Below are 17865 nucleotides of genomic sequence, written 5' to 3' on the forward strand. Positions count from 1 at the left end.
CAAATTCGTTCACCATCGATTGCGAATTTCAACAGGTAAATGTACATTTCATCGTGTTGTATATTTCTCCGCCTGCATGATATGAGGCCTTTTTATAAAAAGGGGAAGTTTCCCAATATTTAAATCAATGATGACATTAACACATTAAACAACAATTGAAAATGTTTTTTTTAGATTGCAGTATAAAGACAACAATAGTGCATTGACTTGACATATCAACGATATAAGGATTCGGCCCGAAACGGGGAAAAAGCTCGGCAGAGCCTCGCATTTCCCCGTTTCTAAGCCTCATCCTTATATCGTTGATATGTCAAGTCAATGCACTATTATTGTCTATGTAAAACGTAACGCCATTAAATCGTGATTGAAACTTGAAATCTAAACTTCGGGTCTGATACAATTCCTGTAATATTTAATGAATGGCTGTTATTTATTTTGAATTTATTGAACCATAAAATTAATTTTTGACTCTTCACATTGAATAATCCGCGAAGTGGATTATGTTAAATGTGAAGAGTCAAAAATTAATTTTATGGTTCAATAAATTCAAAATAAATTATTGCCATTCATTATAAATAAATTTCTATCAATAATAAGGCTCAAAGATGTATATTAATACGAATAACAACGTACACAGATGTTTGCGTATGAATACACAACGTTAGAGTGGGCGTGTCGCCATAAAAATTGATAACATTGAAAATAAAGCTAATTCTTTTAACCAATCAGAAGACAGTAAATACACCAAATTTATTTATAAGCAACTGCATCTTACTAAATAAACCACGAACCTTAAGTTTATAACGAAGGAATTCACAATATAAGAATGATTTGTGTTATTAACCTTGATTTTTATTTTTTATTTAAAGTGAGTTGTGTATTTTAGGATGCGTTCATCCCTGTATATGAGGTTAATTATTTTTATTTCCCACATGATTTAAATGGTAAAAAGATTGGTCAGCTAACTGGTGTATAAGACGCTTAATGGTCTTCAACGTCTGAAACATAATAACAGTTGTTCAAATTCAATCGAATTCTGCGCAAGGTCCTACTCAGACCGTTAACTGAATATTTTCTTAATGGTTGAAGTACTATATGTTAATCAATTATTCGGGAGTTGGACATTTATACACAGATGTAATATAGTACAATTGTTTATTTCAACTTTTTTGAAATTTTACTCGGTCAATGCCATATAAATTTTAGGGTTGCCGTCAACTGGACAGAACTGGATTTGCACCGGGTACAAATTTATGCTGAAGTATAGATATCTTTTATTAATATGTGAAATATCAGTAAATACACATATATACACGTTTACGTTATTAATTGCATTAACAATGACAGAGGAAGCAACAACAGGAGGGAAAAATGTGGTTATAGCTATGGATGGTAGCGAATATTCCAAATTTGCATTTAAATGTAAGTATATCATTTAAGAGTGTTATAAGTAAATGTTTTTTTTTAATTTTACATCGTTTTATTGTCAGTTTTTACATGTTTATATAAGTAGATCATGCATTGATTCCATATATATGAAAGCAAATGAACATATGAAATTTACAATGTAATGGTGTTGAACATGACCTCAAATATAACTTGTTGTTAATGTTATTGTGTTTAAAAACAGTTCATCATAAGACTTTGGATACTACATGATACACAGTTGTTGAAACTCATATGTTATTTCGGGCATCAGGTTGCACAATATAACAAATAATCTGTATGTGGTTGATTCGATACGTGCATCAGATTTACGTAAAAATTTGCATTCATCTTTCGTTATCCGCGAAATAAAAGATTTGGAAATTGTCAACTCGAAAGTTATTCAACGTTGCTTAAAGTTAATACCCTCAAATAAAAACAAACAATTTCAACACGGTATATCATGAAAGGCGAGAGGGGTGCAATACAATTGTGTGGTTAGGGGGCTCGAGTGTCTTCCTCAATCTTTGATTTTGAAGAAGCAGATAACTTTGGTTTAGATATTTGATGAAATGTGCAAATTTCGAGAGTTTCTATGATATTTATGTAAAAGACTTTTGATATACATATAGAAAATTGTGTTTTATAATAACTACAGCTGTACTTTCTCAAAAACACCTTTTTTGTGTTTGATTAGATTTTTTTTTCAACTTTGCCAAATAAGGGAGATAACTCAAATAAAGTATTTTTTATAACAGAAAGTGTTATGAATTTATCTATTTTGATATGTAGATAGAAAACAAGTTCGGTGACCCCATTTTTTCTTTTACTTATCTGAAAGCATGTTATAAGAGCAATCTTCTAACATTTTATCTTGAAGTTCTGATAGTACGTTTTCTTTTTATCACACAAAATTTGATTTTTCATGCATAACCTATACAAAATCTGACGATTTTGCACAACTTGTAGCGTGAAAAAAAAGTCCGGTAACTAAAACTTTTTAATTTAGTTTTGAAAAAAGCATTAAAAAAACTTCAATTTGACACAAGTTATCAAAAAAATCTATCAATTTTGATTAAGACTCCCTAGCCAACTTAAACATGTTAAAGCTATCCTTCTTCCCATCATATGTTACTGTATATGATTGGTGAAATATAGATTCCAGAACTGCAACAAGTGTGTAACTATATTTCTCCACTCGAGACAGTCAAATTTTAATATTTAAAGCGCGAGAATTTAGCTGTCAAGAGTGGAGAAATATCACAATACACGAGTTATAGTGGCGGGATATGTTTCTCTAATGATTTGTATTCTTCTTTTTCAAAGATTCGGAGAAAGTTGTGTACTTTTTATGTGACGTCATCAGGCTTGGTCGCCTTTTCTCATGACTTCACAATAGGAAAATTTAGAAGAAATAAAGAAAATTTAACGTCAAAATGAAATTTCGACAAATCATTTGCTGAGAACAAATTTTTCACTTGAGATTAGAATTTTTTTCTCTCACACCGGTCAGGAAATGTGAAAATTAGAGAAACATGTATTGCATACACAGACGCTGCTGTCCTATCAACTCATTTTGCTGGGATGACCCGAATATACTGTTAAAATTATATGAAAGTAAATATTCATTCATTTAGTCAAGCAGAAGCCTGTCAGTTAATTCTTATAGATGTCATTTGTTGTCTGCAACACTGTGTTTTTTTTTTGATAAGTCACGATAAAGAAAATGCAGTCTGGATCTTATCTTATCACATTCATATTTCACTTTTCATATTTTAAGTTTGAAGAACAAATAAAAATATCCTCAAATCGGAAATTGTTTATAGTGTTGTAATATCATATATAACGCAAAGTCAAAATGCTACATGTTTATTTACTGTCATGATCGTCTTGTTACTATACTATATATGGTATGTTTTACTTAAGTGTTCAAGCCATAAACTCGAATATTATGTATTGATGGAAAGTTGCTTCTCACGACCGTAGTAGATAAGTACATGTTTACCTCAGAAGTATATCATCTTAGCTGTTGTTGGCAAAACGTTTAGGAATGTTGGTCCTCAATGCTCTTCAACTTCAGAATTTATTTGGCTTTTTTAATATTTTTTTGGTTTCGAGCGTTTTTAGACGAAACACGCGTCTAGCACAAATATAAAATTTCAATCCTGGTACATGTATCTATGATGAGTTCATTAACAATAATTAGAAATATTTTAGGTAAAATGAGTTGACAACTTTAATTTAAGTATAAAGGTATGCGTTAGTGGTCCACGTCTAGGTTTCAGTTTTATATTGTGGTAAATTAATTCTCTACGAGTATATATGACAAACAAACATGGTAAGATCCTTCAAAGATGATCACCCATCTGCCCCTAGAAGCCCTGGATAAAATATTATTATGTGTTTATGATTATGTGTCCATTCAGACTGTCTTCGTATCGGTTGACGAAGCCTAAATGTACAAATGGTTTAAATTCTATGTTTTAACTTCGTCCTTCAAAATGTGTTTATGTTAAGGATGAAATTTAGACTGTTATTCATACGTAATTTAATGACCTTTTAACATCTTTGTATCATATGAAATCGTTTATTTGAAATTGAGTGCATAAAAGCCTTTTTACAAATATTACGTAATAGTGTTCAAAATTGTAGTTTAACTTCTCATGTATCTTCTAGTCCACAAACACTTACCCTTATGTTGCTACGTAAATATAATTATTGTCAAGTATTTCTTTACAAATATATAAACCATTTGACAAATATGGCATTGTTAACAACGATAAATTGATTTGGAATATAGAATAATATGCGCCGAATTAACAGAGCAATTTTATGGCATGATTAATCTTAGATAGATTTAAAAAAAAAAAAAAAAAAAAAAAAAAAAAAGAAGATTTTGTAACTTCATTGGGATGTAAAGGCGTTGACCAAAGTACATTTTATACGGAGCGCGTGATAAATGTTATTGTGTAATGCAATTGATGAAGGAATAACGCGAGATTGCAGTGTAGCCAATCAGAATAACGTATTATAATGAAACATACATCTAATGTAATTATTTCATGTTAAAACATTGAAAACTTGGATTGTTGTTAATTGATTCTGGCTAATAAATAATATGAAATGTGTGTGCTGGTTTAGCTATCCATCCTCTCCAGACTTTAAACAGTAAATCTCAAAATCTATTATATATATCGGTCTAGTTATGCCTTTAAACGTTTAATGTGCACTATATATGGGTGAGTTATGTGGTGTAACTTATCTGTCAATACCGTATGGTGAAATTTATTTACATGTTTCCGCGTGTCCTTTTAACCGGACATAAGTCAACGGTACAATGAAATCGCATTATAAATTTAAAAGGAAAATACAATTTATAAATGAATTATCCGTCCTAAATCATTTATTAAAATCATTGAGAAAAAACATTAACTCTTTAATTATTCGGTAGTTTTCTTCCGAAAGAATTTTATGTTTGAAGATGACAACGCTGCATTTAACATACATTATTGTCATTCTGTATAAGTTTTACTTTATATACTTTCAGTCACTAATATGATCTGACATGAATAACCTAAATAATATATAATTTTATTTTTTTCCCCTAACAGGGTATATAAACAATTGCAGAAAGGCAGATGACAATGTTTACCTCGTCCATGCAGTGGAGATGACTCCAATCTTCTCGACACAACTACTGTCCTGTAAGTATCAATATAGAAACAAAATGTCATACTAAGTTTACACTCAATTACCGGGTATCATTACGCAATGGATTACGAGTGGCCATTAAAACAATTGTTTTCTATCGTGCGTAGCAGATATGTGGTAGCTGCTTTACATTTTTTTTTAACAATGTTCCATATAAACTGAAACATAAATGGTCTCTGTGTTCGTACTAATTGACGATCAGTAATTTTTGTAACAAAATCAATAAATCTCAACCTTATAATTGAATCTACTAGATAGATATTTCTATCGTTAGGAAAGAATGTTAACAAAAAGGTACCAAGAGTGGGTTTCTATACTAACTCAACCTTCTTTAAAATCGCCTTGCAATTTTGAAAGGTGTAAAATGAAGGCTTTTCTATCTGTTTTATCTGTCAGGAAATAATTATTTGTTTACTTGTTTGTCCTCAATTTTGTTATATGGATGTTCATTTGTAAAAGGGAGACGAAAGATACCAGAGGGAAAGTCAAACTCATAAATCGAAAATAAACTGACAACGCTATGGCTAAAAATGAAAAGGACAAACAGACAAACAATATTACAAATGACACAACATAGAAAACTAAAGAATAAACAACACGAAACCCACCAAAAACTAGGGGAGATCTCAGGTGCTCCGGAAGGGTAATCAGATCGTGCTCCACATGTGGCACCCGTCGTGTTGCTTTTGAGATAACAATTCCGGTAAATAGTCTATAGCTAATTCGATAGGTCACATTTATGAAAGGGAGGGGTATTGTAGTTTCGACGTAAGGAACATATCCGATATCATTTGTGAAACGGTTATTCCATAACGAACAACCAACTCGTGATGGCGTCCGTAAAACTTACAAAGAGATGATTTCAATTTCACCATTTGGAACTCTTGGTTTAATAGCTTCCGTTTGAGCAATAACCCTCTATCAAGAAAATCAGGAAATGCAAGCACGGGAATATCGTATCAATTGGGATATATATACACCATATGCAGGTGCTGCTGGAATGTTGCTACTTAGAAATGGAAAGTTCACAATTGGAAAGCTGAAATCAACTCTTTTGTCTTAAAGTTTTGTTTTCAATCAACCCTCATTGTCAATTTCTAGATGCAAGTCTCAAGATATGAGACCGATCGTAAACATGAACCAGGAAGATTTACAAGGCATTCTAAACCATTATAGATTTAATAAAGATACTCAAAATTTAGCTCATACAATTATCATTCCTAATACATCAATATAAAGTGTCTTTTACAGCACCATACTCATATGATCCTGAGGTGCTAGAAATAATTTTAAAGAAAGAAAAAGACCGCGTAACACAAGAATTACAGCAATTCTCTCAGCTGCTTACTGAATATGGGGTACGTATCTTTCTCAAAATAAATTATAAGTAGCTAAAGAAACGAAAGGTTTGAAACAAAGAAGTAACTATTTTTGTGTACCATATTACAAATTATAAACTCAATTATTTGTTCTAAATCAGTAATAGTCTGAATCTGTAACGTTCAATTATATAGTGCACGGATTCTGTTATATACGCTATTTACTGTTAATATATCTAATGTTTGTTTTTATGAAAACAGGTAAATTTAGTATGATTGCAAATAAGACGTTTATCCTACAGAGTTCAAATGACGTAAAAGTTGGAAAATATCGGATTCCTGTGGGCAGAATTTTAGAGTCTTTTATATGAATATTAACACATGCAGCTATGCATACAAACGTGTTTAGAGAAACCTCATATATATTACAACGACTTAATCTCAAACCGTTTTTTTCAGTATAACATAAAATATAATGGGCGAAGGGAAATAACTGTAATATTCAAAGCAAGATCATGCAGTGCGATTGTTATGTAATGTAGATCTTCGAACATCCAGCATGTCTCCAACCTATAGCCTTTTAGGTTTGTGTGAAGCATTCATTTCAAATACTGCTATTCCAAAGTTATTACGTCTGAAATATCCACTCTGCTTCTTGAATGTTTTGATGACTATTGGTGTTTGATTTGATGCAATTCATAAATGTGTAAAAACTTCATTTTTTATATTACATTATCGGTTGTATGCATCATGGTGGCTCACTTTCAACATTACGTTATTCATGTGTTTTATGATTTGTGCCAAGGAATTATCTTAGAATGTTAAAAATTGAAAAGATGTTTGAGCTTGTAACTAGTTTGTTTTCATATCTATTGATATTGTTGGTGTTACTCAGTCGTAAATTTTTTATGTCGTATTTTGTATATAAATTTGTATATTGGACATTTAACTTTTGTTGTTTTTTGCTTTTGCCATGGCGGTATTAGTTAATCGCCGACATAAAAGTTTAATACCCCTATGGTATCTGTTGTCTCTCTGATAAAAAATCTTCGAATTTTTTTTTCATTCAGTATTAATCAGTGGAAATCGAACATTTTATAAAAATGTGGACAAATATGTTAGGTTGCCAACATTAGATAGTCTATAATTTTTTATTTTTTTTGCTTTCAGGTTCCCGGAACAGTTAAGAGCGTCCATACTTCCAATCCAGGGGAAGGTATTGTAAAAATAGCTGCAGAGTTAGATGCCGCCATTATTGTGACTGGGAATCGTGGTTTGGGCAAAATACAGCGCGCTTTATCAGGAAGTACAAGTGACTACATTCTGAACCATTCCGACGTTCCAGTTTTGAATTGCAGACTTTGATATTGATAGAAACGTTCAAAGAAAGATGTCGGTCTTAGTAAATAATGTTTTTTCACTATATCTAAATTTCAAATTTTCATCATAAACAAGAACATAAATTGTGTTTTCAATAAGCCACCTAAAAACTTAGTATGGAATCAAATAGTTATTTTGAAATGTGTTGCCTATGTTTAATCTTTTAAGATTACAATATGATAAACCAATGACAAACAAGCCTTTCAGACTACAACATGAACACTCACAAAAACTAAACAAAAGTGTGCATGTACCAATTCCGGAGCCTGTAATTAGGCGTTTATAATTATCGCTGGACTTGTTTTAATACACCATTTACGTTTGATGTGTTTGAGCTTTTAATTTTGCCATTTGATTTTGGACTTTCCGATTTGAATGTTCCTCGGTGAGCAGTTTTTTGGTGATTTTACTTTTTATTACATAAGGAAGTGCATATACCAAGAATTTGCCAATTATTAAAGAACTTTTCGTTTTGACTTTTCTTTGGAGTTCGGTATTTGTGTTATTTCAGCGTTTGGCGGCACACGGGAGATAATTTCAATTAAGGTGTCCGTTTTGCTGTGTGAGGTGGTAGTTTATGCAAACACGTCCAGTCGCTATGGAGACGATAAATCATACGACTAATATTGGAATAACCCAAAGCTCTATGTATGTAAATCAACCCTCATACGAAAAGATAGTACCGACCGTTCTCGGTTTTTATAGCCAGTCATAGTCACTCCCCATAAGTAAGTAATAATATTTAAGCACTCATTTCACTTTTATTACATTTGCGTTTAAGTCAGAAACATCTTCTGACGTTTTCTTTTATGAAATTCTGATACGAAAAAAAATTGTATATTTCCAAATTATACGCCTGGAATATTATCATTTTACAGACACAATAAATAAATGAGTTATTTACATCTTTCATAAAATTCTCCATTGGTCTATATGTCTTTAGTGTCATTTTGAACCAAGTATGCTCCCATAAAAAAAAAATCGCTTATTCTGTCTGCCCGTTTCGTCAATGTGTCTGATACAACGGTTGTCTGTATTATAACATGTGTATCCTTAGACTGATTGGAATAAAAAAAAACTGTACAGATGGAAGATTTATGACAGAGAAGAAGCCTATTTGTTTTTTTTTGTATCAAGTCAGACGTCTTTGTCACTGTAACTAAAAGACAAAACATGACAAAATGGTGTTATACGAGTTAACACAAATTTTCATTGTTTGATTTGAATGGAACGTATTCGGACGAAAAATATTAAAAAGAAAGAAATCAAATGTTGAGGTCACCATTACTTGGTCATATATCAGATAAGGGATAGACCATCGTACGACCCTCATAATGCGCATACACAGCTATAGGGAAAACTAGTATTACATAATCTCAGCTTTAGGTTGACTTTTTGTGTACCCAAGGCAGGCGCAGGAAGTCTACTTACAAACACTGTGATTTGATATAAAGGTATATATTTTTTTTATCGATTCATTACAAACTGTAATGTGTATATTTTGATGTATTCTCTAGAGATTTATTCGAAAAAGGCTGCCACATTTAAAAAAAAAGAAAATGTAAAATGATGGTGGCATAGATATCTTCAACAGGATCTGTTTCTGATATGGTCATGCAACTATTTGACTTATTTTCTTATACAAAATAGTGAAGTACCAATATCTGTCAATTTTTATTATAAAACTATAGCCTAATATGGAAGATTAAATTCCAACGTTTTCAATATAAAATAGGACTAAATGAAAAAATGAAAAAATGAAGGTCTAATTTTGCATTAATCATAAAATTTCGGTGTTTCACGTTTATGTCCCACATCAAGTTATTATCTATGATGACATAAGATTATGTGCACTATTAACAAAACATATTAACAACAGCATTTCGATAGCCTAGATTCAAAACAGATGATAACGTAATACTGATATAAGTAGACAAAAAATTCCAGATTTTATTTTTAATTCAGGTCGATTGGCAATTCTCTTAATAAACCAATTTAACTCCGTTGATTATGAGAAAAAGAAATTGAAATACAAATCATTAAGGGGGTTTCATTGGGGGGTCCCGATCCCGGATCCCGCTTACTGTTTTGTCAGATCCCTGTATCCCGCTTACACTATGTACGTAAGCAATTCCGATTTTTCTGTCACTTCCCGGATCCTGCAAGACTTCATTTCCCGTTTTCATGACACAATAAAGCGACTTTCACGTTTCACGCTTACGAAAAATCGACAATCCCGCGTCACGCTTAGACCCCAATGAGACCCACTATTAACAGGTATTCCTTTTTTGTTTGTGTTTCACCTAATTAAAAAAAAAACACACTTATAAAGTTTTTGTCCGTTAACTAATGTGCGACTTTCATAAATAATATTCTAAGTGACCTATTTTATTGACAATTACGTAACATTGTGTATAAATAGGACTTTGACAAAATAATTTGTTCAAGGAAGTTCTAAACAGGTACGGGACATCAGTGGTAAACAATTGGATATCGTAAGTAACATAACATTTCTTGAAAGTGAATGTATGTGTTTTAAAACGTTTTAGAACTATCTACGATTGTACCTTTATGAAGTATTTTGAAACAGTCTCTTGGCAAAAGGATCTATTCGAATACAGGGGTCATCAATTGTATATAACCTTTCTTGCTCGGGTAAAACCGGATTAATACGTGCTGCTTGTTTCATAAACAAGTGGTCTTCACAAGCTATGATAAGATTCGCTACAAACTGTTACACAGTAATGTGTATATTTTGATGTATTCTAGAGATTTTTCAAAAAGGCTGCAACATTTAGAAAAAATAAAAATGTAAAATGATGATGGCAAGGATAATCCTCAACAGGATCTGTTTCTGATATGGTCATGCAACCATTTGACTTAATTTCTTATACAAAATAGTGAAGTACACAATATCTGTCGATTTTTATTTTAAAACTGTAGCCTAATATGGAATATTAAATTCCACCGTTTTCAATATAAAATAGGACTAAATAATAAAAATGAAAAAATTAAGGTATAATTTTGCATTAATCATAAAATTTCGGTGTTGGTTAGATATTAAAAATCAGGTTCATGTCCCACATCTAGTTCTTATCTATGATGACATAAGATTATGTGTACTATTAATAAAACATATTAACAACAGCATTTCGATAGCCTAGATTCAAAACAGATGATAACGTAATACTGATATAAGTAGACAAAAATTTCCAGATTTTATTTTTAAATTCAGGTCGATAGACAAATCTCTTAATAAACCAATTTAACTCCGATGATTATGAGTAAATGAATTTGAAATACAAATCATTAACAGGTATTTCTTTTTTGTTTGTGTTTCACCTAATTAAAAAAAAAAACCACTTATAAGTTTTTGTCCGTTAACTAATGTGCGACTTTCATAAATAATATTCTAAGTGACTTATTTTATTGACAATAAGGTAACATTGTGTATAAATAGGACTTTGACAAAATAATTTGTTCGAGGAAGTTCTAAACAGGTACGGGACATCAGTGGTAAACAATTGGATATCGTAAGTAACATAACATTTCTTGAAAGTGAACGTATGTGTTCTAAAAAAATATCTACGATTGTACCTTCATGAAGTATTTTGAAACAGTTTTATAAACAAGTGGTCTAACTCTTCACAAGCTATAATAAGATTCGCTACAAACTGTAATGTGTTTATTTTGATGTATTCTAGAGATTTATTCGAAAAGGCTACAACATTTAGAAAAAATAAAAATGTAAAATGATGATGGCAAGGATATCTTCAACAGGATCTGCTTCTGATATGGTCATGCAACCATTTGACTTAATTTCTAATACAAAATAGTGAAGTACCAATATCTGTCGATTTTTATTATAAAACTATAGCCTAATATTGAAGATTAAATTCCACCGTTTTCAATATAAAATAGGACTAAATAAAAAAAATAAAAAAAATAAGGTCTAATTTTGCATTGATCATAAAATTTCGGTGTTGGTTAGATATTAAAAATCAGGTTCATGTCCCACATCTAGTTCTTATCTATGATGACATAAGATTATGTGTACTTTTAATAAAACATATTAACAACACTATCTTCAAAATAGATGATAACTTAATACTGATATAAGTAGACAAAAAAAATCCAGATTTTATTTTTAAATTCAGGTCGATTGTCAAATCTCTTAATAAACCAATTTAACTCCGATGATACCGAGTAAATGAATTTGAAATACAAATCATTAACAGGTATTTCTTTTTTGTTTGTGTTTCACCTAATTTAAAAAAAAACACACTTATAAAGTTGTTGTCCGTTAACTAATGTGCGACTTTCATAAATAATATTCTAAGTGACTTATTTTATTGACAATTACGTAACATTGTGTATAAATAGGACTTTGACAAAATAATTTGTTCAAGGAAGTTCTAAACAGGTACGGGACATCAGTGGTAAACAATTGGATATCGTAAGTAACATAACATTTCTTGTAAGTGAACGTATGTAAAACGTTTTAGAACTATCTACGATTGTACCTTTATGAAGTGTTTTGAAACAGTCTATTGACAATAGGTTCTATTCGAATACAGGGGTCATCAATTGTATATAACCTTTCTTGCTCGGGTAAAACCGAATTAATACGTGCTGCTTGTTTCATAAACAAGTGGTCTTCACAAGCTAACACAAGACTTGTGAACTTTTTGACAAAAATTTGCGTCATGACAATCAATAAACATATATGATTTATTTTCAAATCCGACTAACAGCATCGAGTTCTTACGAAGTTGTGTGCATATTTGCAAAAGTCTTGAGCATAATTGTCTCCTTACCAAGCACCCCTAGCCTTATGCGTATGATCAGAACTGACCACACCCTATAAGTATCCTTATCTGTCCTGACGAAGTTACAGGTTTTTAAGTAAACTATCACATTTTTCAAAATATATTTTGTAATCAATATCAGAGTGTTGGTCTAGAATTATAGTTGGTCGTTATGTGTATCGTATTCAAACGGTTTCGGCTCGTGTATTGTCATACTATTTGTTAGAACTTCATATACACATTTCCCCTCCCGTTTACCTATTCGAATGGAGAGTTCGCTTATCATTAATTAATCAAATACACTGCAATTGAATATATGTTTATTAGTGTACAAATGTGTCAGTTTACATCCTCTAAATAATTATAAATTTCCGCGTTTCGAAGAATAGAGGAAAATTATTGTACAAACGGTTCTTTCAATATATGTATGGACACGTGATATTAATTGTAGTATCACGTGAATGGTCATTTTTGGCGGGTTAATTTCCCTATTAGACCATTATCTCGCAAACTTCGAACTGGTCAAGATGGACACCGATTTAGACGATTCAAAACACTGGACACTTTTAATTTGCAAAACACACATTTGCAAATTCGCCGCCGCCTCAAACAAGAGCTACAATATCATGTATATAACCAAAATGTGCAGAATTACATGGGATTCAAAAATTTCATTGGTTTTCTACAGTTACTCTCATATTTATTTTGCAATTTGAATTATGAAAACATGGGATTTTCAATATCCCATGGGACAGGGCAAAATCCCATGGGATTTACCATTATCCCATGGGATTTTGGTTAAATCCCATGGGATTTTTTTTTGTCCCATGGGATTATTGTAGTCCCATGGGATATTTGTTGTCCCATGGGACAAAAAAATCCCATGGGATTTTTATTATCCCATGGGATTTTTAATATCCCATGGGACAAATTAAAATCCTATGGGATTCTAATTGTAAATATATAGATATAATTAACAGTATTGTGTATGTTACAATGTATTCTATTTGGTAGTAAATTATTATAAGATGAATCTTTTTAATTGAATATCTGTTTTTCTTGGGAAATGTTAATTTAGCATATTGTTCTTTAACTGTTCAAAACTAAACTTTTAAACAACAAAGCAGATAATGTTAGTATCAATATATTTTTATTCATGAATTATAGAATACTTTCTTGAAACACAATTATTTGCCATTTGAAATCAATAAAAACTCTATTGTTAGGCTTAACATACTAGTAGCTATTTAAGTAAATCTATTTTTTTTCACAATATCTCTCAACACAAAACATTAATAGTTTCTTATCATCCAGCATTGTTTGATGGTATAGTCCACTTTTTGGACATTCGGCACAGAACTTAGACATTATTGTGGTTTCAATATTTTTTTGAATTTAAAAGAACTTCAAATCATTGACTGAGTGATGAACATAATAACTGATCCAACTTTTGTCTTTGAATTTATTCTGGTCTTGTTTCTATGTTTTCTCCATTTATTCTAGGTGGTGAATTTCAATCTTTCTGAAAAAGAACCAATAAAATCTAAAGTAATGGATTATACAAAATTGTAAACCTACATGTAGCAATAATATGATTTTCAATAAGAATAGCTATGTGGTATGGATTTTACTGATTGTTAAAGGTTGTCCAGTGTCATCAGTTGCTAACGGCCTACATCCTTTGGTCTCTGATGGAGGGTTGTCAAATTAGCAATATACCACATCTTCCTATTCTAATATTATTCTTTATAAGATTTGGGTATTTTCCCAAGTTATATACATAATATATATATATATACTGTAAATTCGGAATTAATGCGAGTTTTTTTTATTGCGAAAAATGCAACAGAGTTGTAGACACAATAATTTAAACTCGCATTATGAAATGTTTTATATGGATTAAACAGGATTTTTCTCAAAATCGTAAAATTTAAAATCGCATTTAAGTCTAAAATGACAGAATCGCAATAATAAATGCACGCAATAATTTATGAATTTACAGTATAAAGATCAATGTTAAAACTTTAGACAACCATAATAACATTCCATTATTCACAAGAATTTGCAATATATTATACAAAATGCAGACAACAGAAACAATATTTCTTTAAGCTTTTGAAGTTCAGACAGATTTCAATTTGTGTTTTATTTCAACCTTGAACTCTTTGAACATATTGGAAATTATAACATTGATACAAAATAAATATGTATGTTTTATCCTTATTTTTTGTTGTTGGCTTGCTGTCTCATTTTAATATACATTTAAACATACATCAATAATCTTCTTCTTTATTAAAAGTAAAAATGGGATATTTTTGATTTTGATATCCCAAAACATTATAGTTCTATCAAATAACTTATTACCAAGTTCAAAAACACCAATGTGTTTGATATTAATTTTAAGACATGTATAAATGTTCCAGACCATATCAGTATTCGGATCTTACTTTTATGGTCCAGAACTTACAGTCTCACCATATGTGTACAGTCAGACCATTTAAGTATACTTGTACTGTCTGGTACCAGCTCGACCAAACCTGTGTTTTTATTTTAACTGCAATTAAACTTTTTGTATTATTCTATTAAAGATTTCAGTTATGTTGATCTGTACTGTACATTTGTTTGTAATAAACTTGACCAACTTCTTAAAATTGGGCAGACTGTATGCGTAAAGTCCAAATACTTGTATGTTCTGGAACATAAACATGATTAACAAGCATTTGGCAGGATGTCATGCTAAAATCCCATTAATATTAGTACTAAATTTTGAGTATATACATGTAAATCCACAAGTTACTTACTGAAATTCATGGTGAACACTCACCAAAAACTTACAATTTAGAGGAAAGACTGGAAAGATGAATGCACTAACACTATCAAAACAGAGCATAAAACTTACCGAAAAACAAGATGTTTTACATTTATCCAGGAGCAGGATAATTGAAAAGTTATTTTTTCTTTCTCTGCTGTCCATCATATAACCTTTGAATTCATTCATGCAAAATATGAAAATCTGCAAAGGTAAGACCTAAAACCTCAACTTATCCACATTTTGAATTTTGAACTGCATACTTGTCCTTTTCATCTTGCTGACAACCTAAACATAAAAAATGATAAAAACATATTCTAGATTGACTAAATGTGTTTTTATTTTTGTTGGTACATGTACAAATAATTTTCGCAACTTTAAAACGAACACATCATCACCAAAGAGGAGGTCATACTAACCTCCAAAATATTTAAACAAACCGAAATTATTACTCGATTAAGATCTTGTAAATTAATGGCATAGATACTCTTATTTTTGAAAACTTGATGTCTATTGCATACTTATATTCCTTTGTACGAGAGTATGCATATTAAGATAGACTCCATGGACTTTAATGTAAGCATGATTAATTTTTCAGTCACTGACCATGCTGACAGTTTTTTAGCTCTATGTCTACATTTTGAGAGAATGTTGCAAAACTAATGCATGTAAAGCAAAACTTTGGTTTACTTGCTTGCTTTGTTTGTATAATTGTTTATACAAACTTTGTAAATAAGATTGACATCTTTAAACAATATGTATCGGCATAGTTTAACCTGTATTTATATAATTATCATATTTGAATTAAACTGGGTGTTATCATAATGATTGTACAATAAAAAAAACCAAAGCAAGCACGCAAACTAAAGTCTTGCTTTACATGCTTATAAATATACGCTGTAATAGATAAAAAATAAAAAATAAATCATACAGTGAAAATGCTCCGCATATACAATACTAATGACTCGCTCTACAGTTAAAATGAAAAAATAGTATCAATATTCGGCAGTAAACAAGACTCGCATAAAGAAAGCATCATAGTGGAATTCAGTTCAATATGAAGAAACTGAATGACAAAACCTATTCTACGTTATACAACTTAAATAATTGTGTTGAAATGAATATTTTTTTCTGCAACAACATCTTACCTGTTAGTTATAAAACACCTGCACGATCTGTTCGTGAAATGTTCTAAATATTCACCTATTTTAGTATATATTTTACAGCTAATTGGCTTTAGGCCGAAAAAAACCCGTTCGCATCTCTTACTTTGATTTATTAGTATTATGTGTTTCTTAACATATACATTTTAACTTATTTTCTTCATTTTCTTCAAAAATAAAAAAAAAGGTCGTCTGTTTATTTATCATTCTACATCAGAAATTTCTGGCATATACAGTGAAAATGATATTTTAGGATCCGCACTTTACATACACTGAGACACATAAACATACATTTGTTCAAATTCAGATTTAAGTATGAAGATACAAAAGTAGCCCGAGATATGTTTCAGAAGGATGATTTTCTGTCTTCCTTTGATCTTAAGTCGGCTTATCACCATATTGAGATTTGTCAAATACATAGAAGTTTTTTATGATTTTCATGGGACTATGAAGGCAAAGTTAGATACTTTGTTTTTAATGTACTGCCATTTGGTTTAGCTACTGCTGTGTACATTTTTTCAAAAGTACTACGAGAATTAGTCAAACATTTGAGATCTGAAGGCAAAAGAATCATCATGTTTTTGGATGATGGTTTAGGTGGTGATCGAGATTTGAGCTCGTGTCTTAAAACCAGTCAAGAGGCAAAGCAAAGATTGGAAGTTCTTGGATTTTTGTTTGCACATGAAAAATGTAGTTGGTTCCTTTCTCAGTATGTGAAATGGTTAGGTTATGTTTGGGACACAAAAATAGGAAAAAATTGTGTTAGTGATGAGAGAATTGACAAAGCAGAAAAAGCTGCGAGTCGTATTTTAGGCGAGATTGGATGAGCTTGGTTTTTGGAAAACTCTTGCAGAACACTTAATCTTATAGGTGTTGATATTTGTTCAGTTAATTTAACTGACATGTATGATATTGAGTTATTTTGTAATGCCTCAGATGTAGGCTTTGGTGGATATTTTTCCACAGTTTTGGATTTTCAGAGTGAAAATCATGAGATTTATGGAAATTGGTTCGCGGGTGAACAATTTGAAAGTTCTACCTGGCGAGAATTAGAGACGGTTAGAAGAGTTTTGAACTCATATGATTCATTTCTTGAAAATAAGACAGTAAAAGTAAATTCTGATGTCTGACGTCAGACACTCAAATCAATTAATGTATTCGTAGATAGTAGATGTTTTTGTGTTCTGTTAAATTGTTCCTTTTAAAATTGTTATAAAATGATGACTGATTAAGCCATATTTTGACTATTT

The 17865-nt window shown here is 30.9% G+C and overlaps 1 protein-coding gene across 1 annotated transcript; it reads left to right on the forward strand.

Annotated features, from left to right (window-relative positions):
* Positions 1 to 1340: 1340 nt before the first annotated feature.
* On the forward strand, positions 1341 to 7820 carry LOC134723178 (stress response protein NhaX-like). Its single transcript, XM_063586840.1, has 4 exons — positions 1341 to 1422; positions 5037 to 5129; positions 6388 to 6494; positions 7626 to 7820. Exons 1-4 carry the CDS (start codon positions 1341 to 1343, stop codon positions 7818 to 7820), a joined length of 477 nt encoding a protein of 158 aa, XP_063442910.1.
* Positions 7821 to 17865: the final 10045 nt, after the last annotated feature.

The sequence above is a fragment of the Mytilus trossulus genome, chromosome 1 (genome assembly GCF_036588685.1).
Source record: "Mytilus trossulus isolate FHL-02 chromosome 1, PNRI_Mtr1.1.1.hap1, whole genome shotgun sequence".
Classification (NCBI taxonomy): Eukaryota; Metazoa; Mollusca; class Bivalvia; order Mytilida; family Mytilidae; genus Mytilus; species Mytilus trossulus.